At 41.5% G+C, this 23,817-nt stretch overlaps 1 protein-coding gene across 5 annotated transcripts in view; it reads right to left on the bottom strand.

The window, feature by feature from the left end:
- ngef (neuronal guanine nucleotide exchange factor) overlaps positions 1 to 22,730 on the bottom strand; it is a 69,262-nt gene extending 46,532 nt beyond the window's left edge. The window contains exons 1-4 of one of the 5 annotated variants that reach the window (XM_078410799.1): positions 22,607 to 22,730; positions 19,922 to 20,068; positions 19,197 to 19,482; positions 2,464 to 2,611 (exon numbers count right to left, since the gene is read on the bottom strand). In XM_078410799.1, coding sequence (XP_078266925.1) covers positions 2,464 to 2,611; positions 19,197 to 19,422 — 374 coding nt within the window. In that variant the 5' untranslated portion in view covers positions 19,423 to 19,482; positions 19,922 to 20,068; positions 22,607 to 22,730. Of the gene's footprint in view, positions 1 to 2,451; positions 2,612 to 3,807; positions 4,124 to 18,205; positions 18,493 to 19,196; positions 19,483 to 19,921; positions 20,069 to 22,606 lie in introns of those variants that run through there. The other 4 variants (XM_078410800.1, XM_078410801.1, XM_078410804.1 and 1 more) reach the window with 4 other exon arrangements.
- Positions 22,731 to 23,817: the final 1,087 nt, after the last annotated feature.

Raw genomic sequence — 23,817 nt, forward strand, 5'->3', positions numbered from 1 at the left:
AGAGCAGTTAGTGAAAGTACCTGGGATCCTAGGCTTCACAGGTAGAGGCACAGGAACAGGAAGGTTGTATTGAAGCTCGATGGAACATTGGTTTGTAGAACTGTAATCACCACTTGTTTGGGAAGGACGTAAAGGTCCTGGAAAGGGTGCAGGCAAGACTTATCCAGGGATACCGCCTGACTTGCTGGGTTACTCCAAAATGCTGGGGTGACTCAGCAGGTCAGGCGGTATCCCTGGAGATTATGGATAGGTGAAGTTCCGAGTTGGGACCCTTTAGTCTGAAGAAGGATCTCGACCCAGAACGTCACCAATCCATGTTCTCCTGGGATGCTGCCTGACCGGCTGAGTTACTCCAGCATTTTGTGTCTTTCCTAAGGAAACTGATTAGATTGTTTGCAGGATGAGAGACTACAAATGCAAGGTTTAACTAGAGAGGCTGGAGTTGTCCTCCTAGGAACAAAAATGTGGAGCGGAGACTTGATCAAGATGGTAAAAAGACCATGATTTGCTTTGATAGGGGTGGCACAGTGGTGCAGCAGTAGAGTTACTGACTTACAGCACCAGAGACCCATGTTTGATCCTGACCATGGATGCTGTACGTTCTCCCTGTGACTGCGTGAGATTTCTCTGGGTGTTCCGGTTTCCTCCCACACTCCAAAGATGTGCGGATCTCTAAGTTAATCGGCTTTTGTACATTGTAAATTGTCCCTCGTGCGTAGGATAGAACTAGTGTATGGGGTGATTGCTGGTTGGCATAGACTCGGTGGGCTGAAGGGCCTGTTTCCACACTGTATTTCTAAAGTCTAAAATCTAAAGTAAAGAAAAGCGGTCTCCATTAGCATGGTTTAAAGACCAAGATACACAAATTCAATGTAATAGGCAAAAGACACCAGGGGGATGCGAGGGGAAATATCTTTAAGCAGAGGGTGATTTTGATCTGGAATACTTTGTCCAAATGGATCTCAGGAGCAGAGTTAATCAGGGCTCCTTCGAATAAAGTCCTAACCTTACCAAATAACTTAGACCTTTGAGTCCTGGCAGCATACTTGTAAATCATCTTTGAACTCTTTCCAGCTAAATGACATCTTTCTTATATAAAAGGTAAAGAAAGGTGTACACAGTACTCCAAGTAAGGCCGCACCAGTGTCTTGTACAACTGTCTTCCACTTTCCAGATGTCTCGCCCAAACAACCTCTGCATGTTCCCGCCTAATGCCTCCAAAACTGACAGCCCAATTTAAGAACTTAATTTGTGTTCCAGACCGTCGTTCTCCATAACTATTTAAAACCTAATATGGTTATGGTCACAGGTCCCAAAGTGCTCATCCACTGACACTCCAGTCACTTGCCTCGTTCCTCAAGAGGTGACCTGGTGTTGCGCCCTCTCTGGTAGGGCCCTCTACATTTTGATTGGGGAAGATTTCTTGGACACATTTAACTAATTCCACCCACCCAGGCCCTTTGCCCTGTGGGCGATCCAATCAATATAAGGGAAGGTAGAATCTCCCACTAATACCACCCGCTAAGTCTTTCAGCTACCTGCAATCTCCCTACACATCTACTCCTCTAATTCCAGCTGACTGTTTGGAGGGTCTCTACTACAATCTCATCCAAGTGATCATCCCCTTTTTGTTTGCAAGTTCTACACTGTTGTTATGCCCTTCCTCATTCAGATGAGTCCTGCTTGACCAAGGTCTTTGAAGCAATGGGAGGAAATGTAGGCTAAGATAATGGGATGTGGGAGGAAACCGGAACACCCAGAGGAAACCCATGCGCTCTCAGGGAGACTGTGCAAATTCCACACAGACAGCATCTGAGGTCAGGGTCGAACCTTGGTCTCCAGCACTGTGAGGCTGTAGATCTACCAGTTGAGCCACTCTGCCGCCACTGAATCAACTTAAAACATTGTCTTGGTTTCTTCCGCCACAGATACTGCCTGAGCTGCTGAGTATTTTCAGTATTTTCTATTTTTAGTTGAATTCCATTTATCTTGAAAATACCCAAATATTAAAAAAACCTGTAGATGATTGGAGTAACTCAGTGGGTCAGGCAGCATCTATGAAGGAAAGAATAGGTGACGTTTCAGGTCGGGAGCGTTCTTCAGACTGAATCTGACCTGCTGATGCTGGCTGACCTGCTGAGTTACTCCAGCATTTTGTGTCTATCTTTGGTGTTAACCAGCATCTGTAGTTCTTTCTTTCTATTGAGTATTTACAATTTTTCTTGTAATTGGGAGGCGCCTGGGAGGCTTGCAGATGAGATACAGGTCACTGGAAGACCGACCAGTCACCTATGGCGAGGTCAAATCTGATCCCTTAACATTGGAACATCAGTCAAAACATTCTAATGAAGCGTCAAAATTTCAATCACAAGCATTTCGAGTGCATATTGTCAAATAATTTCAGTCATTGCCTTCAATTGCACTGTGCACAATTCAAAAGGAGTTGTTTACCTCTGTCCTTACCCAAGGTTGTTGCTGAAAAGTGGTGATTTCTGCATGTGCTGTGGAGTGTTTGTGGGAATTTTCCAACAAGGCAATGAGCCAGAGGGTTTGGGAGTGAATCCTAGACAAATTGGTCTTTCCTGCAGCCCATCATTTTTCATGCAAAGATCTGACCGAATGAAAAACAGAAGAAAAAAAAACATTTTTTTACACAGCTCGTGAAATCATCACACCATCTAAGTTTAAAAACATATAATTAGTCTTCTGTATATTTTTACCTAATGGTAATTCCATCAGGGCATCCAAGGATTCTGTATTTTGTAATGTGATTAAAAGATCTCGTTTTGAATGAAAATATTATTTTCTAACTATATGGCTTTTTATAGATTCTGACTGTTTCAGGTGTTTTGTAATACATAGCAAGACGCCAACAGAAAATTAGCAAGTAACAAATATAGACACAAAATACTGGAGTAATTCAGTGGGTCAGGCAGCATCTCTGGAGAAAAGGATAGCTGACATCACCTATTCCTTTTCTCCAGAGATGCTGCCTGTCCGGCTGAGATACTCCAGCATTTTGTGTCTATCTCCAGTGTAAACCAGCATCTGCAGTTCCTTCCTACACAAGTAACAAATATGTACTGTTATCGGATATTAAGTAAACAAAGTTATATTGAATTAATATGTTGAGCCTATGAAATCATACTTACTCACCCAACCTTGATCCCCATAAGATAGATACACATGACATTGAGATAGATCATCCATGATTGAATAGCGGAGTAGACCTGATGAGCCGAATGGCCTTATTCTGTTCCTAGAACTTATGAACCAGTTAACCAAAGTATTTGGTCTCAATCCCATTCCCCTGCCTTCGCCCTATAACCCCCGACACCATTACTAATCATAAAATCTGTCAATCGTCACCTTAAAAAATCCACAGCCGTCTGTGACAATGAATTCCACAGATTCACCACCCTTGTGGTAGTTTTTATCTTGATTGTATTTATGTAGAGTATCATCTGATCTGATTGAGTAGCATGCAAAACAAAGCTTTTCACTGTACACGTGATAATGTGTACAGTGTCTAAACCTGTACACAGCCTAAACCTCACAGTGCCAGAAAGCACATCGTAAGGATCAACGCATAAAGAAATGAATCTAGCTTTGTCTTAGGGATGTCAGCGTGGGTGACCTTAAAATACAGACTCAGGAAAAAAACTACAAGGGCTCCAAATCCTGAATTTACTCTAGCCTTTCAGCAAGTTAAAAGTCTGTGTTCCGTAACTAATGATGCCAACTCACCCCACTGTCGATATTAATTCCTGTACACACGTGGCACAAACTCGTGTTTTTTATACTTACAGTAGAAGAGACCTGATGTTTGAAGCCAGGACAAGCCAGCAGCAATGTCTACTATCTAAATTATGTTCTGCCTCCTCTGCAACTGTGGGGACTGCGTCACTGGGCACACACCAGTTTTAGCTCCACACGCTGCACCTTGTATAAATGGCCCTGTGATATATTATCCATCTGAGAATAATGTAGCAGTTGTTAAATTGTTTTCTCAATGAAAGTCCCTCCTGTAGTTGGTCAGCTTGTAAATATAAAAAGATCTGAAACCCGTCAAAATGCTAACGTTACCAACTCAAATTTTAATTTGTATTTCAATTTTTCTAACTACTGCATTCAAGAACAAATGTTCAAATCATTATCCCTTGGAGGCTGTGCATCACATAGTATCGTCCCATTTAAGAGGCTCAGCCAATTCTGTGGAATCTTTACTGATTAACTGCATCCATGCCAGCACTGTTGTTCCTTGTCTCTGTCTCTTGTTCCAGCCTTCTTTATTCTCCTCTCCAAAGCTGTCCATTCTATTGAAGATTGCAGTTCATCCTTCTTCCCTGTACATATTGATTGTATCACACTCGTGTGAGTTTTAGTAATCCTCATTTCTCTTGCTTTCCGTATGCTTTTCCTAGGCCTATCTGGTCTTAGCAGCGTTTCAAATTGAGAAGATGCTGGCTGCACTCAGGAGGCACACCTTATTTTTGCTCTCAATCTTTTGATCGTTGGTGCAAAAAAAACACTTTGATTTACTGCTTCTGGGGAGGACCCAAATTTATTAGCTCCGACAACAGATAACTGACTGTGGAGTGGGGTTAACTTGTGTCTGTTTTCTCTGCTGCAGAGAGTGCACCGGTTGGATGTGGTGTGTTAATAAACATGATTGTTCTGCGTGGCAGTATTAATCAGCCTATTCATTGGCAATATACCTCAGCAGGGGTCAATGCTATGAATGGCTGGCACCACATAAAGCTGGCCTAAGCCACATAAAGCTAGTTTGCACTACTTAGCGTCAATCTTAACACGTAAGGGGTGCTGGAGCAAATGTCATTATTCATTGTGAAGCTCAGTACGCTGCCTTTTCAGGATAACTCAAGGTGCTTCGGGGTCAATGAAGTATGTTTTGAAGTGTAGTCCTTATGTAGGACACAAGAAAGGTGATTTGTGCAAAGCAAATCTCATAAATAACCGGCCTAATAATGAACAGACAGTGCAAAGGTGCAACCAGTACAAATGATGCCTCTCAGTTCTGAGATCCAGTTTCAATCCTAATCTTTGAAGTCTCGGGAGAAAAGGAATAGGTGTTGTTTCAGGTCGAGACCCGTCTTCAGACTGTCAGACAGTATCAGTCTGAAGAAGGATCTCCACCCGATGAGTCATCTATTACTTTTCTCCAGAGATGCTGTTTAACCCGCTGAGTTACTCGATCTTTCTGTGTCTATCTTCGGTTTAAACCAGCACGTTGCAGTTCCTTCCTGCACTAGTCTTTGAAGTGTTGTCTGCAGGGCGTATGCATATTCTCCTACGGGTTTTCCCTGGTTGCTCTACTTTCCTCCAACATTGCAAAGATGTGCAGTTTGGCAAGTTAATTGGCCACTATGAATTGCCCCTCGTGTGCAAATGAATGATAAAATTAAGGGAGGGGCAGGGCGTGGAGTATTGATGGAAATGCGGGAAGAATATGGAGAATTCAGCATTTGGGAAAGTCAGCATAACAGTTTTACATTGGAGATCATGTTTATAATAAGCACGAAGAAAGACACAAAAAGCTGGAGTAACTCAGCGGGTCAGGCAGCATCTCTGGAGAAAAGGAACAGGTGACGTTTCGGGTCGAGACCCTTCTTCAGACTGAGAGTCAGGGAAAGGGAAATGAGAGATATAAATGGTGATGTGGAGAAATATAGAACAAATGAATGAAAGATATGCAAAAAAGTAATGATGATAAAGAAAACAGGCCATTGTTAGCAGTGGCCGAGGTGAAAACGAGTATAGACAATGAGACTCATAAGGTCATAAGGTCACAAGGAATAGGAGTAGGATTAGGCCATTCAGCCCATCAAGTCTCTTCCGCTATTCAATCATGGCTGATCTATCTCTCCCTCCTAACCCCATTCTCTGGCCTTCTCCCCATAACCTCTGATGATTGTACAAATCTATCTATCTCTGCCTTTAAAATATCCACTGACTTTGCCTCTACTGTGGCAAAGAATTCCACAGATTCATCACCCTCTGACTAAAGAAATTTCTCCTCATCTCCTTCCTAAAAAAACACCCTTTAATTCTGAGGCTATGACCTCTAGTTCTAGACTCTCCCACTAATGGAAACATCCTCTCCACATCCACTCTCTCCAGAGCCAGCATATCCTTCCTCAGATACGGTGCCCAAAATTGCTCACAATAGTCCAAATGTGGCCTTACCAGCGTCTTTTAGAGCCTCAACATTACATCCCTGTTTTTGTATACAAGCCCTCTTGAAATAAATGCTAGCATTGAGTTTGCTTTCTTTACTACCAATTCGATGTGCAGATTAACCTTTTGGGAATCCTGCACCAGCACTCCCAAGTCCCTTTGCACCTCCAATTTCTGGATTCTCACCCCATTTAGAAAATAGTTTCCGCCTTTATTCCTACTACAAAAATGCATGACTTCACACTTTCCTATTCTATATTCCATCTGCCACTTCTCTGCCCACTCTCCCAACCTGTTCAAATCCTTCTGCAGAATCCCTGTTTTCTCAACACTACCTGCCCCTCCACCTATTTTCGTATCATCCGCAAACTTTGCCACAAAGCTTTCAATCCCCTCGTCCAAATCATTAATATACAACGTGAAGAGTAGCGGCCCCAGCACCGACCCTTGTGGAACTCCACGAGTCACCGGCAGCCAACCAGAAAAAGCCTCCTTTATTGCCACCCTTTGGCTTCTGCCATCCAGCCGACCTGCTATCCCTGCTCAAGACGACTTTGAAGCTGGTACGACTTTGATGGGGGAGGGCTGGAGAGAGAGGGGGGTGGGGGGTGCAAGGGTTACTTGAAGTGAAACATAACGTGAATGGGTTCCACAATATTTTAAGGTCTGCTCTGGAGAATGTGGGTAGCGGAAATGGAGAGGAATGGTCTACTTCATGACATTCAATTCTCAGAATATGATTGAACGCAATGATACACTACAAGTTGGAGTAACTAGACAGAGCAAGCACTGGTGAAATCATGGACGTGAATGACAGATCCCACCAACTGCATTATAAGACAATAACTGCAGATGCTGGTACAAATTGAAGGCATTTATGTAAGATTTGAGAAGTTTTCCCTCATTTGAAAAGCAACGCAAACCAAAGAGCTGCAGTTTGGACATTTTAAACGGGAGACTGGGGCTGATAGCGGAGAAAGGCTGCGGTCAGATTAACAAAGGATGTCACAATCCGTGGGTCCTAAAATGGCCGCAGGACCTCGTGACCAGCCACAAAAGGTAAAAACCTTACATCCCAGTCTCTAGGTTTTCTGCAAAGCCATGGCCAGAACAAAGGATGGGTATTGGCCATGCAGAAACCTACGAAACCAGGTCGGAGTCCAGACACTGGGGCGCTGACATCAGCATACTCACAATGCCCCAAGCCGACCTAAACAGTTCATCTCAGTGAGGGGGGCACAATAGCCCATAGAAAACTACCTGGTAGGTGATGGGAAACCAGTTAACACCCATCACCTCACAATGAAATCCCAATTTACACCTTCTGGCCATCCCCGGTATCCCCGAACATAAGCGCAGATCAGAAGAAAACCTCATACATATCTTTTTGAACAAAGAGATTCCAAGATCTGGCGGGAGATAGGACGGGTCAGAAACAGTATAACTGGCCACTACTTTTGGGTTTTAAACTCAAGAAGAAATACTGGAAGAAGAAGTTAAGTCAACTCGAGAAGAAAACCTGCAGGAAACGCAAGCAGGCAAGAAGACGGACAGGAGGCAAGAAGCGCAGAGAAAACCGGGTTCGAAGTCAACTGAAGTCAAGAAGAAAGTCGGAAAGAAGAACGGATGCAAGAGAGAGGAACAGGCACGCAACTCGAAAAGAAATACTGCAAAACCGAACAGCCAGTAACCCCAGTAATAACCCCATGGTGAGCATGCACTTCAAATCTTACATATCCTGGACATAGTTTAGTGTAGAGGGGAGGGTGGTTTGAATAAACGTGGGTGTGTAAAAGAGTGTGTGTTGGTCAATTTTGCGATGTGTCGTACGTTCCCCATCTTACAGTCGTGTATATGTCTTATAGAACTGTGTGTGTTTTATGATTCATAGTTATAAGTATTCGTGTGATTCGGTATGTGTTTTATAGACATGTATTATAGAACTGTATAAGTATTCATGGACAATAGTCCCAAGTGCTGAATAAAAGCCTTTTCATTTAAACCCTGGTTTTAAAATCTGGTCTGGTTGAATTTTTCTGCACTATAAGAGCTCCTGCACCTAAGTCCAGTGTCTAGAACCGTAAGGGGTGAGTGGGTCAAACCACTCACGGGGAACCAGTGTGCACGGCCTGGTCAAGGGATCAGAGCAAGGCACGGGGACCTTAGGTCGGGCGAAAGCTCGGCGCAGAAACCCCTTACATTTATTCACAAAATGCTGGAGTAACTCAGCAGGTCAGGCAGCATCTCAGGAGAGAAGGAATGGGTGACGTTTCGGGTCGAGACCCTTCTTCGGTAGCCTTAGAAAATGTTCAGTGCTCCACAGGTCAATTCTGGTGTCCTGCAATTCGGACTCACAGATTTCTGTTACCCTTGTTGCACATCCACAACTTATAAACTGCACATCTATTCAGTCTGAAGAAGGGTCTCGACCCGAAAAGTCACCCATTCCTTCTCTCCAGAGATGCTGTCTGTCCCGCTGAGTTACTCCAGCATTTTGCGCCTACCATCTATTGAAGAGTTGTCAGTGGTGGTTTTATAAATAGCATGTTTGCTTCTGAGTCAGAAAACTGTGGGCTAAAATTTCAGCAGAGACGAGAATGTCGCACAGTGGAGTCCTGAATGAGTGCTCCACTTCTGAATGAATTGGGAAGCCATGTTGCAACTTAATATAGCTTTGATTAGGCTGCATTTGGAGCACTGTGGGCAGTCTGATCCCCACAACACAGGGAGGATGTGGGGGCTTTGGAGAGGGTTACCAGAATGTTGCCTGGATTGGAGAGTATTAGCTATTAAGAGAGGTTGGACAAACTTGGGTTGCTTACTCTCCTTCGTCAGAGGTTGAGGGGAGACCTGAGAGAAGTCTATAAAACTATGAAAGGCAGAGATAGGGTAGATAGTCAGAACCTTTTCCCCCAAGGTGGAAATGTCAAAGCCTTTTGATGTTAAAGGGCATAGCATTACGGTGAGAGCGGAATAATTTAAAGCAGATGCGTGGGGCAATATCTTTTTTGTGCAGAGAGTGGTGGGTGGGTGGAATGTGCTGCCAGGGGGTGGTGTGAAGGCATTAAAGCAGCTTTCAAATAGGCAGATGGATATGCAGACATTGGAGGGATATGGATCATGTTCAGGCAGTGAAGATTAGTTTAACATGTCATTGTTCGGCATGGAGATTGTGGGCCAAGGGGCTGTTCCTCTGCTGTACTGATCGATGTTACAACTGAGACTTTAAACTGCAACCCCTTCAACTGTCTCTGGTGAAAATAAAAGACCCCATGTAATTAAATAGAAGTAGAAGGTTATTAAAAAAACACTGACTGGTCACTTTGCACATTTCAATCAACGTCACAATTAAATCTTAAATCATAAGAGATTGCACAAGTATATTAAGGGCAAAAGAGTAACTAGGGAGAGAATAGGGCCCCTTAAAGATCAGCAAGGTTTTCTGTGTGGAGTCACAGAAGATGGGCAATGTGTCAAACAAATATTTCTCATCTGTATTTACTGTGGAGAAAGATGTGGAAGCGAGGAAATTTGAAGAAGTTAATAAAGATGTCATGAAGAGAATCCAGGTTATAGAAGCACACATGCCAGAGCTCTTCAAATACATAAAGCTGGATGAATTCCCGGGACCCGATTAATTGTATCCTATGACATTGTGGAAAGCTAGGAAAAAAAGTGCAGAATGTCTGATGGAGGTATTTGTATCATCGACAACTCTGGAGAGGTGCTGGAATACTTGAGCGTGGCTATTTTTGTGTTTCTATTTAAGAAAGGCTGCTAGGAAGAGCTGCAAACTAAGGACTGGTGAGCCTAACATCAGTGGTGGGTATGTTTAGTTTAGTTTAGAGATACAGCATGGAAACAGGCCCTTCAGTCCACCGAGTCCATGCCGACCATCGATCCCCGCACACTAGCACTATCCTACACACACTAGGGACAATTTACAATTTCACCAAGCCAATTAACGTACAAACCTGTACACATTTGGAGTGTAGGAAGAAACTGGAGCACCCGGAGAAAACAAATGCAGGTCACGGGGAGAACGTACAAACTCCGTAAGGACTGCACCCGTAGTCAGGATCGAACCCGGGTCTCTGCCGCTGTATGGCAGCAGCTCTACCATTGCACCACCATGCGCCCTACTATTATTAGTGCCACCCCTAAGTTGTTCAAGGGGATTGTGAGAGACAGGATATACATGCATTTGGAAAGGCAAGGACTGATTGGAGAAATTCAGCATGCCATTGTACATAGGAAACAGCGTCTTCCCAATTTGATTGATATTATTGGCGCTGGAGGGCTTGAGTTCAAAGGAGAGGTTGGAAAGGCTATTTTTCCCCCCCTTGGAATGTAGGAGGCTGAGGGGTGACTTTATAGAGATATATATATTCATGGGGAGGATAGACAAGGTGAATGGTCACAGTATTTTTTACCAGGGGAGGGGAGTCTAAAACTAGAACTCATAGATTTAAGGTTAGAGGGGAAAGATTTAAAATGGACCCCGAGGGGCATATTTTCACACAGTGGGTGGTGCTTATATAGAATGAACTGCCTGGGAAAGGTGTGTACAAATATAACTTTAAAAAAACTCTTGATGAGGAGAGGTAGGAGGGGAAAAGGAAGGGTAAGGGCCAAGCGCAGGCAAGTGGGACTAGCTCAGTTAGGCAACTTGATGAGCATGGATGAGTTGGGCCAAAAGACTTGTTTCTGTGCTGCATAGCTCTATGACTCTTCAGATTGAAGACGGGTCCCAACCCAAAACCTCACCTATCCACATTCTCCAGCATTTGCTGTGTTACTCCAGCATGTTGTGTCCTTTTTCCTGTTGCAATTGAGTCAGGTGTACGACGTGATGGGGCAGCCTCCACAATAAAACTGAAAGGTGCACCCTATAAAAAGCTTGAAAGTCAGTCCTCTGGGAGTAGAGCCACTCAACATCAATGCCCAAGGTTATAGGGTGGCTCCGAGTGATTAATGGAGGGTCAATTTGGTAGCATAGACGTCAAGCCATGTTGCACGTCGATGAGCATTATGATCTGTCCACTCTGGACATTTCCATAAGGCATTAGTTGCTTGCTAACAGTCTCAGCAAAACGGGTCTTTCATGACACACATCACTGAAGTGCTTTCGAGAGATCAATACTATTTTAGAATCAAATAAGTACCTGAGGAAAAAGCATGAGCTAAGGACCCAAACTTAGCAAGTAATGTCTAACAATAGTTAGTTTTCCAATGTCAGCCTCTGAAATGTTTCATTTTCTACAAAACACAATTAACTTAGTTTAAGGTAGACACAAAATGCTGGAGTAACTCAGCAGGACAGGTGGGATCTCTGGATAGAAGGAATGGGTGATGTTTCGGGTTGAGACCCTTCTTCAGTCTGAGATGTCACCCATTCCTTCTCTCCAGAGATGCTGCCTGTCCCGCTGAGTTACTCCAGCATTTTGTGTCTACCTTCGATTTAAACCAGCATCTGCAGTTCTTTCCTACACATTAACTTAGTTTACCTCATTACTTACATTCTGCATTTTCTTAGTCTAGACCATCCAATCCACATATTTAGCATTTCATTAAAATCTTGATAGATTTTGTTATTTCACAGAAGCTGATGATTTTTATCGTTCCCCAAGGCACACTCCTGACCTTAGCCCCACATGTTAACTTTATAAGTAATTTTCTGTCTTACAATCCATAGAATACCAATAAAGATTCTGAAATTGTCTAATGTCTAATTGATTTAGATGCTCTTATTAAGGCATTGTATTTTACACAAACAAAGATCTAGTACTTTACCATCATGGTATGTCAAAAAACCCCAACATTTTTTAGGGAATTGTATTGTAAATATAGATTCTCTATAATTCCAAGAAAATGACAAAATGCAGAGCTGCTACCCATTGCATGAATATTGTGTAAAGACAAGACTGAGGCAGACTAGATTGCATCAGTATAATTAAATCTACAGCATTCACTGTCCAGGTTTATGTATTAATAATGAGCATTTGGACAAAGTATTGGATGAGTAATGTTATACATTGAAATGTTTCTCAGCAAGACATCAATGCAGTAAAGCAGGAAGGGAGAAGAAATAAATTGTATGAAAAGAGGAGAGAGGTTGAATCTCAATGAGCTCATCTTTTTTTTTCTGTGAGAGATATCATTTTTTGAATTATACATTCATCCCTTATATCTGTGCTTCAAAACAGTATTCCTATTCCCATCACTAATATTGTAAAAAATGTTATTTTCCATGGGCTCAGGTTGCTCTTTTTGTACCATATTCCTCACAATTTAAGTCCATCCCCAGCTTTATGTAGTGGTTTTCAATCAGCTCAAGTTATTTTTTGTTTTTGTGGTTAGTCATGGAGCAACACAATCTCAGCCTCCGATGTAAATCTCCATCAATCTGTTATTAGCTGATAGTACAAATACAATCAAAATCTATTGCAATAATTCAGCACATCACTCTACAGTATGATTTGGAGATCACATCCTATGCACCAATGCTTACATCCAAAATTTAATTTCAATCACTGAAAACATTAATACATTAAAAAAAATGCAAATACTAGAAATCCGGAATGAAAAAAAGAAAACACTGGACACACTTGGCAGATCAGAGAAACATGAACAGTGTATAGGTTGCAGGATGAAGACCCTTCATCAGAACTAGAAAAGGGAAGAGATAGATGGGTGTTAGGTTGTGGAGAGGATGGGAGAGGGATAGACAGGCTTTCCTATTCTTGGAGCCAGAGTTACCATAGTGATACATTGTCAATGAATCCATCTGAACATAGAACATAAAACAATAACAGGCTTTTCAGCCCACAATATCTGTGCCAAATATGATGCTAAGTTAAACTAATCACTTCTGCCTGCACATTATCCATACCCCTCCAGTACCTGCAATATCAATGTGCCCATCTGAAAGGTTTTTGAATGCCATGATCGTATCTGCCTCCATCACAACCCCTGATAAGGTGTTCCAGGCACTCACCAATCTCTTTATAAAAACTTGCCCCGCACATCTCCTTTAAACTTTGCTCTCTCAACTAAATCAAAGACCACTAGTTTTTGACATTTATCACTCTGGGAAAAGGTTTCTGACCCTCTACCCTATCTTTTCGTCTCATTTAAAAAAAAAATTAGATTTAGAGATACAGCGCAGAAAGCCCAGCGATCCCCGCACATTACACTATCCTACACCCACTAGGGACATTTTTTTAAAAAAAATTACATTTGCCCAGCCAATTAACCTACATACCTGTACGTCATTGGAGTGGGGGAGGAAACCGAAGATCTCAGAGAAAACCCACGCAGGTCACGGGGAGAACATACAAACTCCGTACAGACGGCGCCTGTAGTCAGGATCGAACCTGAGTCTCCAGCGCTGCATTCGCTGTAAGGCAGCAACTCTACCCCTGCGCCACCGTGCCGAAATTTGATACACTTCCATCCGGTCTTCCCTTTACCTCCGACGCTCCAGAGAAAACAATCCAAGTTTGTCCAACCTCTTCCTTCTAGCTAATACCTCTAATCTAGGCAGCATTCTAGTTGCAAGATTAATGAGAGAAGTTTGAGAGAATGAAAGCAAACGAAGGAATTTGTAAAAACTGTGAAATGCAGGTCAGATCTGCAGGAAATGTCCAGTATATCTGACACTGTTCATGGGCAGAGAAAAACAACGTTAATATTACAACATGTAAAACAGAACTGGCCAATTCTGAAACATGGACTACAGACGGCGATGACAGATTGGGAATGGGAATGGGAATTAAAGTCCTAAATATGGCAGTTATAATGAGGCACTATGTAATCTTAAGCAAAAGCACTTAATTTTCCGTCTGGGCACATTGCAACCTCCCAGACTCAATATCAAATTCTACAGTTTGAGATAACTCATTTCTCTACTGATACCTGTTCTACTGCAGGTCATCCATCCTCAATATTAGCTCAAGCTTGGGTTACTGAAGAAGGGTCTTCAGTACTGAAGAAGAAACACCACCCATTCCTTCTCTCCAGAGATGCTGCCTGTCCCGTTGAATTACTCCAGCATTTTGTGTCTATCTATTAGTCCAGGCTTTCTCTCTCCACTAATGTCGCCTGACCTGCCACACTTTTCCTGCAACTCTGCATTTCAACATTTTTATATTCCTTTCTTTTTCAAGCCCACATTCTGTGTAACTGCCCTCATCTCAGCGCTTTTAGGTCCTTTCTTAACATTTCCTCCCTCTAACTGTCCTCAACAAGTGCAGTGGGTGCTCAGTGGTGCAGCGGTAAGGTTACTGCCTTGCAGTGCCAGGGAACGGGGTTTGATCCTGACTACAGAAGCTGTCTGTATGGAGTTTGTACGTTCTCCCTGTGACCGCGTGGGTTTTCTCTGAGTGCTTAAGTTTCCTCCCACGTGCCAAAGACGTGCAGGTTAATGGATTTGGTTGAATTTTGCCTAGGGTGTAGGATAGTGTTAGTGTACGGGGTGATTGCTGGTCAGCGTGGACTTGGTGAGTCAAAGGGCCTGTTTCCATGCTGCATCTCTAAAGTCTAAAGTCTAAATCAACCTATCAACAAGGTAACCTCAACGGCAGCTTATCTCCATGGCAACACTGGCCGCTCTGTCAGAAATATTCCCTTTGTCCCTTTCATCCCTTCCTCACCAACTTTGCCATTTAAAACTAACTTGCCTCTCTCCTTCTCAGTTCTGAAGTTCCTTCGAGCTGAAACATTAACTCTGTTGCTCTTTCTTTTGAAACTGCCTTAATGGAAACCTCTTAATGTTTCCAGCTTCTGATGTTTACATTTCAGTGAAAACCATTGATAGGGCTTGCACTTATAAACTTTCAGCAGCAGAAGTATGACATACAAGTCTTTAGATTTGCCTTTTCCTGAAAGGGCACAAAGAAACATCCAGACTGGGCCGAAATGTACCAATCTTCAACCGGCAGATCCACATAACCACCTGCTCACTTCATGGAAACAGGCCTTTCGGCCCACTGAGTCTGGACCAACTATACATAAGAGACAATTTGCAATGTCCGATTCACATGCCAAGTTGTGAATCTGTGGAATTCTCTGCCACAGAAGGCAGTGGAGGCCAAGTCACTGGATGTTTTCAAGAGAGAGTTAGATTTAGCTCTTAGGGCTAAAGGAATCAAGGGATATGGGGAAAAAGCAGGAACGGGGTACTGATTTTAGCTGATCAGCCATGATCATATTGAATGGCGGTGCTGGCTCGAAGGGCCAAATGGCCTACTCCTGCACCTATTTTCTATGTTTCTATGTCTATGTTAACCCACACAACTTTGGATTGTGGGAGAAGACCGGAGCACTTGGAGGAAACCTATGCCGTCACATGAAAAACTTGCAAACTGCGCAACTCCACACAAACAGTGCTGAGGTCAGGACTGAACCCACATCCTTAGCACTGTGAGGTGATGTCAGTTCCTTTGTCAGTTCTGAGTCTGCACAATGTACTGCAGGACTCAGATGTGATCAAAAGGTTGATGTCTATGTTTTTGATTACTTGCATCCTCACTAATGATTTCAGGAGTTGAGCACAGATTTTCTCAGGGGCTAAATGCACATCATCCAGCCCCTCTGCATTACAGCAGTTGTTTCTGGTCAATACAGCCTGACCATTCATTTCAATGAGGCTGCTGCCCATGATTGAAAAGGTAAATGAGGAAAGTGCTTTGATTTATTTGTCCTTATTTTTATTCATGTTTTTTTTCATTACATTTTATCACTTAAAATCTGAAAGATGTTTCTAATTTATTTTCTTCACCTTTTAAAATAAAGTTTTAAAAATATTTTAATTTGTTTGAACTGTTCTTAAATGGTTCTGATTGTCAGAGAAATTTAAAAGCAGCTCATGAGAGCATAAGGTTGCAAACAATCATCAGGGTTTTGATGGGATCGCTTCCTAAGGCTCAGTCTCCACCAAGTGACTGCGCCACTTCACTGCTGTAAGCAATTATTGAAGGAGGCCAGACTGACCGCCATCTGGTCCACACCAACTGGGGGAATCAATGCACACATGTGATAACTTTCTAGATGTAGGCGTGCACATGCGTCTGTGTCTGTGCATGTGCGTGCGTGTGTCTGTGTGTGCGTGTGCGTTTGTGTGTATGTATCTGTGTGTGTAGTGGGATTGTTGCGGGTTAGGGTGCCTGCCTCTGCTTATGGAGTAGTGTGAAAAGTTTTGGGCCCCATATCTGACGATGGATGCACTGGCATTGGAGAGGGGCCAGGGGAGGTTTACAAGAATGATCCCATGGATGATTGGGTTAACGTATAAGAAAACAACTGCAGATGCTGGTACAAATTGAAGGTATTTATTCATAAAATGCTGGAGTAACTCAGCAGGTCAGGCAGCATCTCAGGAGAGAAGGAATGGGTGACGTTTCGGGTCGAGACCCATTTCAGACTGGGGTTAACGTATAATGAGCTTTTGACTGCCTGTACTTGCTGGAGTTTAGAAGGATGAGCCAACTGATGTACACCGATAACAGGATACAAAGGAATGGATGTCACATTCATGAATTGAGGAAAAAGCTATTATTGAAACATGTACCCTGTATTCTGCAACTGTTTTTTTTCCCTGCTACGTTCATTCCCATTTTTAAGTATTAATACTTAAAAACATGGAAGATTGGTGCAAGAATAGGCAATTCGAGCCAGCACCGCTATTCAATATGACCATGGCTGATTATCCAGAATCAGTACCCCATTCCTGCTTTCTCCCCATATCCCTTGATTCCATTAGCCCTAAGAACTATATCCAACTCAAATAGAAAACTTCATACAAAACCAGAATTATTTTTCCCACCACGTTCCTTATTATTACTTAAATAGAAAACTTCAGACAAAACCATTTTAATTTTCACACTATTTTCCTTTCCAACATACTTTAGTTCATTGTATTTTTCACCAATTTAATTTATTCATTCAAATTCATTAATTACTTGAATGGGTTATCCTGATATGGATTTCTTATTGAGTTTTTATGATTAAATTATTATGCAAAATTATCAACCTGGAAAATGCAACATCTTTCATCTAACATTTTCCGTACTGACATTAACCTAACTGTCCTCTTGACTTGCCATGTCAAATATCATAAGAGATTTGTTTGTTTTTAAAAAAAATCTTAAGTATTAGAAGTAATAACCCAGTTTGGGGTTCTAATGGGTTTGTGTGCATTTAAAATTGTTAACCAAAAAGGATTTACATGGTTCTGTGGTCTCACTTATTACATAAGCCTGGCAACGATCTCATTCCAATTCTATATATTACACAGATTCTCTATATTACACACAATATGTATATTACACACACACATGAAAGAAATAACATTGACTGCAATTACTAAATTCATGAATTAGCTCTTTTAGTTATTTAGTTCATAAATGCAGCATTTGTTGCGATTATTATTGAAATGATGGTGATCCCAGGTTTGATCTTTTATCGAATTAACTGATCACTGTTCTGTGAATCAACCTCAACTGTGGCTAACCCAACAAATGCAAGGGAGAGAGAGTGTAAACAGCTACACTTCGCTACCCCTTTCTTAAAGAGCTTCCATATCAACTAGAAGATGGTGGAAGGGAGGAAGGTGTGCGAATTTGTGATGCATCATGTGGCTGCATTGCCTGTTGTCCAACTCAGAAATAAAGAACAGCCAGTTGATTCACTCAGTGCCAGATAACCATTGATACTTGACGTACTTGATCATCCGTAACCAAATGCTCCTTATCTGTCACTATTCTGTACAATATTTCACATGCACTGATGAACCACATCATGTTGCAGCTTTTGAACAATTTTTTTTTGCTGCTTTGTAGATTTTACAACATACATTTCATTCCCAATTTACTTAGAAAAAATAACAAATAATAAGCCGACTTGCCCAATTTTTAAAAGTGCATTAAGCATAGAAAAAGGAAAAACTGGAATCATTTTTCGGTGAAATGCTAACAGATAGACACTGTGTTTAAACCCATTCTCTTACCTGAATAGTACGGTGGGTCTGAGTTCTGGATTCTGAATGAAAAACATTGGAGGTGCTGCTTGGTAGAGTAGACAGATAGATTTATGCACTGGAAGTGTTTTCAGTGTGAGCAGTAACCCTTTAGGTAATTGATTCTTCCACAGGCAAAAAACTGAGAAAATGGTTGTCAAACCTTTTTCCTATGTTTACTAAACCCTGCAAAGCAATGGCACAAGTCCCTTCCCAGCACATTCCTGCGTCACAAGGATGTTACCATATCACTTGTGAAGCGACTTCACAACAACAAAAATAGTGGCTGATGTTCTGTTTCTCTCTCACCAATTATAATGTGACTGGTTAATGTTCTGAACAACATGAAATAGAAATAGTGGTGTAAAATCTGTTCCATAATGACTGGTCTGGCAGCACAAGACATTGTTGTTTTAATTATTGTCATAAATTCAACAATTGCTCCATCAATCACGGCACAATCCCACGTGGCACAAATTGGGAAGTTCAGTCCTTATTCTGCCTGGAATTAGACATTCTCAGTTGTGTCGATGGCTGAGTATCATAATGAATGGAAAGTGCCCTAAGCTCGGGAGGGTCCTCACTTGCGATTGCCAAGCAAGTGAGAACAACATTCAAAATCCTCCTGACATTCCATGGCCAAGTATCTTGCTCATTGAATGTCCACCATCAGAGATGAAGCTGACTGGTTAGCACTCAACAAAAGTTTTTCACTGTACCTCGGCACACGTGACAATAAACTAAACTCAACTAAATAATGAACAAAGTGCCAAACATTAAGCTGGTGCCCACGGATGCTCATCCTAATGTAAACTGAGGGGGAAAATATACCAAAAGTAAAAAACAGACCGATCCCTGGCTGTGAAGGCGTGGAATGTACTAAATGTTAAAGTAATGTCTGAGTAAGTAACTGTGAGAAAACGTCAAGACGGAGTCCATTCCTGCACAACTTTTAAGGACTTCATATATCTCAGTAACTTACTGTCAGTTGGCCGTGGTGCTGTTTCAGGCTGTCTATTGGTTTGTCGTTTCTTCCTCATTGATCGATAAAATCGAGAATTCCTACGGATGGGAACATGCTTTTTTCCTTCTCTCTCTGAATCGTCATTGTCATGTTGAGGGAGATCATGATCCCTATTATCACTGTGAGCATCATCCATTTTCACTGCACCAATCTGTTTCACAGTGCTTTTACTGCTTGCAAACATCTCACGCTGATGTTGCTCTTTGCTGTGTTATTCCTGCTGAATCCATGCTGGATACTCACACTAAATGGAAAGAAATGGAAAGAAATGTAATGTATTAATAATCCAGCAGATATCCTGATTTTTTTTTAAAACTCCATGGGCATCTGTAAAATAGTTGATGCTTTCAAATGAAATGAAAAAAACAATTTCCGAAACAGCTTTTGACAGTAACCAGGCTTGCATTCATCTTCATTACCATGGCAACTAATAGCACTTACTAAAGGAGGGTACAGTGGGTGGGAGTGAGTTCCAAAAATTACCCAGTTCTGTTTGTTTTGGACAAATTCCGATAACGTTCTAAAAATGAAGAACGTTGGCATGTTTCCTGAATAAAATCTAGCCTGTCTCTTTAAGAAATCTTGATGTTGCCCAATGTCATTCTTAATACCATGCTGTGCGTGAAATGCTGGAGAATTCTCACTTGTGAACAGACATCATTCAAGACAAGTAGCTATCGTACCTTTAACATGCTTCTAGATGGCCACATCACACTTCACTCTGCCTCTTTCTTCTGTGACAGGGAGGAGGCTATTGGTAAGTGATTTCAAATATGCACATTTAAATAAAATTATAATGTGTCGTTTTTCCAGTTCCCATGGAAATCTCTCTAAAAAGACAGAGAAAAGTAGTATGATTGATTGATCTAATTTCAGCATGATGTTATTCATTTTCTCAAACCTAATTTTCTTCAACTTGCTCCCCCCAAAAAACACAGTTACACAGATATCGACACACTCACACACACACACACACACACACGGGCACAAACATCTCTCAATGCATTCAATGTCATTTAATGAATTAAAAGTTAGTGGACAGGGAAATATTTCTCAACCAGGAGAACTATTGCCAAGAGGAATGAGCGGAGCGGTTGGAATTGTTTTTAATGGAGCAGACAAGAATAATGGAGGATTTTATTGGGGTATATAACTACTGGAGGCCTAGGTAAAAAGGATAGGAGCCTATTTTCCACAGTGGAAATTTCATAAACATACAGGTGTTTAAAAGGATTAGGGAGGAGTTTTGTTGAGGTTTTTACATCAGGTGGGCAGTGGCAATCTGTTGCTCAGTGACTAATTATATGGTGGAGCCAGGAAACTTCATGCATCTAAAGAGTTCCTTGATGTACACGAGGAGCCGTAATCTGCAAAGCTACGGACCAAGAGGAAGGATAGCTGGATAGCATTATTTTGATGATTCCACAATTCTAAAGTTTAAAATGGAATGCTTCTCCCCCCATCCCCCACCATGTACCCCACACCTGGATTTGCATCCATTTTTCTATTTCTAGGAAGATCTCGGTGGATGGACACAAAATGCTGGAGTAAAGCAGCGGGATGGGCAGTATCTCTGGAGAGAACGAATGGGTGACGTTTCAGTTCTGAAACATAGAAACATAGAAAATAGGTGCAGGAGTAGGCCATTCGGCCCTTCGAGCCGAAAGCTCTCCACCCAAATCCTCACCCATTCCTTCTCTCCAGAGATGCTGCCTGTCCCGCTGAGTTACTCCAGCTTTTTGTGTCAATCTTCAGTTTAAACCAGCATCTGCAGTTCCTTCCTTCACAAGATTTCGTTGGAGATTAGTTTTAATTGGCCAGGTTAATGCTACTTGTTTCAACAAGAGGCAACATGGAGCAAGTGGCAGCACTAAGCTTAAATGAGTAGCAGATTCCAGAAATACTGTTGTGGGGTAGGGAGAGGGGTGTTCCTCTGTGTTTGACAGCAGGAAATTAAAATTAGACCAGATCTACAATGATGTATTGTTTATTGTTCAATCAGTAAAAATGTAATGACCTAAACCCATGCCTATTGTACATCTCTATTTCAAGCAAATTATTTTGATTTCCTATGCAATCACAACATTTAAATTTTGTTGTGGGTCTTCCACAGAGTTTAAGGTTGTGTCTGAACCTAAATTGAATCAATTAAGATCTAGTATTTTATGAATTTACACTAATTTAGGTATGCGTTAGTACAGTTACAGCTGCCAATATTTGCCAGGTAGCTCTCTAAATTAACCATAAAATTCGGAGCAAAGCATCCAAGTAAACTGTAGGATTGAAACCATGGTAGTGGATCAATGAAATGACAGCCTTAAAAAACACCTCACTTCATAAAACCTCTTATACATTCTCAAATATTTCACAAATATCATATACCAAGGTACATTGAAAATCATTTTGTTGCGCTCTATTTCTGCTGGCTAGCTAGCACACTGTAAAATTTATAAATTGTCTGTAGTGTGTAGGATACTGCTAGTGTGCCCGGATCGGTGGTCGGTGCAGACTCAGTGGGCCAAAGAGCCTGTTTCCCTGCTGTATCTCTAAACTAAACTAAAAAACACAAAACAAAACTTTTCACTGTACAATAAACGAAACCTAACTATTTATGGTCATTACATTTAGCTACAGGCTGTTTTTGCTGCAGTCTTAAAGGAAACTCCCCTTCCAACGACACCAAGGAGTGACTGATTCCAGCAGTTTACCAACGAGAGGTGCTGCTTTGTGAATATGTGATCAATTAATAAAAAGAAAAGTGACAGTCCCATGTTAAAAAAAGCTGAAAAAAAGTAGTAACAAGAATAGTTTACCTGACGCAAAAAAACTCTCAGATGAATATAAACGGATAATAAAAGTCTGGAACCAGTCCCTTGAAAAGCCTTTGCAGGTCTAAAAAAATTAAAAGCTAAACTTAATAAGTTTGGCAAGGTAGCCAGGTTTGTGTAGCCAAGGAGGGCATTTGCAGTAAAGACGCAGATCGGCCATAATCAAATTGAATGGTGGAATGTTAGGTGTTGAGCAGCCTATTCCTAGTCTTATGGTTTCATACAATTGGCATTGTGTAACAGGGTGGGGAAGAGTAGATATCTGTAACTTCTGCTTGTAGTCTCACATTCCAGGCATTTCCTGTGTTCACTTTCATTTGTGAATTCTTATAAAGTACGCACTATAATTCAACGCCTGCTTCAATACCATCACTCAAACCTTTCGTAGAATGGTTTGGAAGTTTGGAGTTCAGGTAATAATACAGATAAAAGTTAAATTCACAAGTAAGTTGTTGCTCGGGAATAAACCGTACAATAATTGACATGCATTATTTTGAAAACTTTGGTTTTTAAAACAGCAGGTTTTTAGGTAGTACTTACATAGTTTAAACTTTTGCTATCCTTAATAAGTCACTCTCGTGTGCTTTTCATACACAAATCCATTTTAGTTAGCATGGGTAGTGGCTGCAACAAGAATCTCCATGAAGCCCTTTGCTCTATTTCAGCATTTCATAGGTTTAATAATTGCTCTGTACACCTGCGTCACTCCTATGAATGCTAAAGTCCAGCATAGCATGTTTGCTTTATATTGTTATGGTATTAACCCTTTGAATTACTCAAGTTCAATTGCATCTAAATAGTAATGATTTCTCTTTGGTGCAGATGAAAAGAAAAAATAATTAATTTTAAAACAGATTTAAATGATTAGAGGAATGTTTGCTTCTGAGCATTTCCAAGCACCAAGGTGATGCCAATTGAAAATCTGTGGCACCTTTCAATCTGCCTGTTGAGCTCCTGTTTTACGTTAAGTGTCAGAGCAGTGAATATGTGCAAAAATAGCAATCTCCATGACTACAGGATGTGCAAATGCCTGTTGGTAAATTTGACCTTCAAGGAAATTTTGATACCCATAATCATCATCATCATCATATATATACAGCGTGGAAACAGGCCTTTTCGGCCCACCAAGTCCGCGCCACCCAGCGATCCCCGTACATTAACACTATCCTACACCCACTAGGGACAATGTTATTGTTATTGTATGTTATTGTTCCTACTGCCAGTCCAAGCATCAAAATTATTACATGAAAATGGCTTGTTTGACTACACGCTCTATATATACACGTTTTATGTATTAGTATCAGAGAGCACAATGCTAAAAGTTCTATTCGCATAAATATAGTAAGTATATATTTAAGGTTACACAAGTATATGCAAATTTATCAATTTTAATCGTTATTAGCAATAGCTCAGTGGATAACAATCTCTCTGAGTCAGGATGGTTCAGATTCCATTCCAGATCATTGATCACAAAAATCTTGGCAGGCATTCCTCTGCAGCACTGAAGGGGAGCTCTCCTGCGTCGAGGATGATTTTGCAGTTGAAACATTAAGCCAGTTATTAGCTGCTCTCTCGGGTGAATGTAAAAGACCGGGCAACATGATTTTGAGGATTTACAGTGGAGTTAGCCCTCGTCTCCCACTCAATGTGTATACCTCAGCATTGAAGAAGAAGGGGTTTGACCCGAGACGTCACCTATTCCTTTTCCCCAGAGATCCTGCGTTATCCTCTGAGTTACGCCAGTATTTTGT

The sequence above is a fragment of the Rhinoraja longicauda genome, chromosome 13 (genome assembly GCF_053455715.1).
Source record: "Rhinoraja longicauda isolate Sanriku21f chromosome 13, sRhiLon1.1, whole genome shotgun sequence".
NCBI lineage: Eukaryota > Metazoa > Chordata > Chondrichthyes > Rajiformes > Arhynchobatidae > Rhinoraja > Rhinoraja longicauda.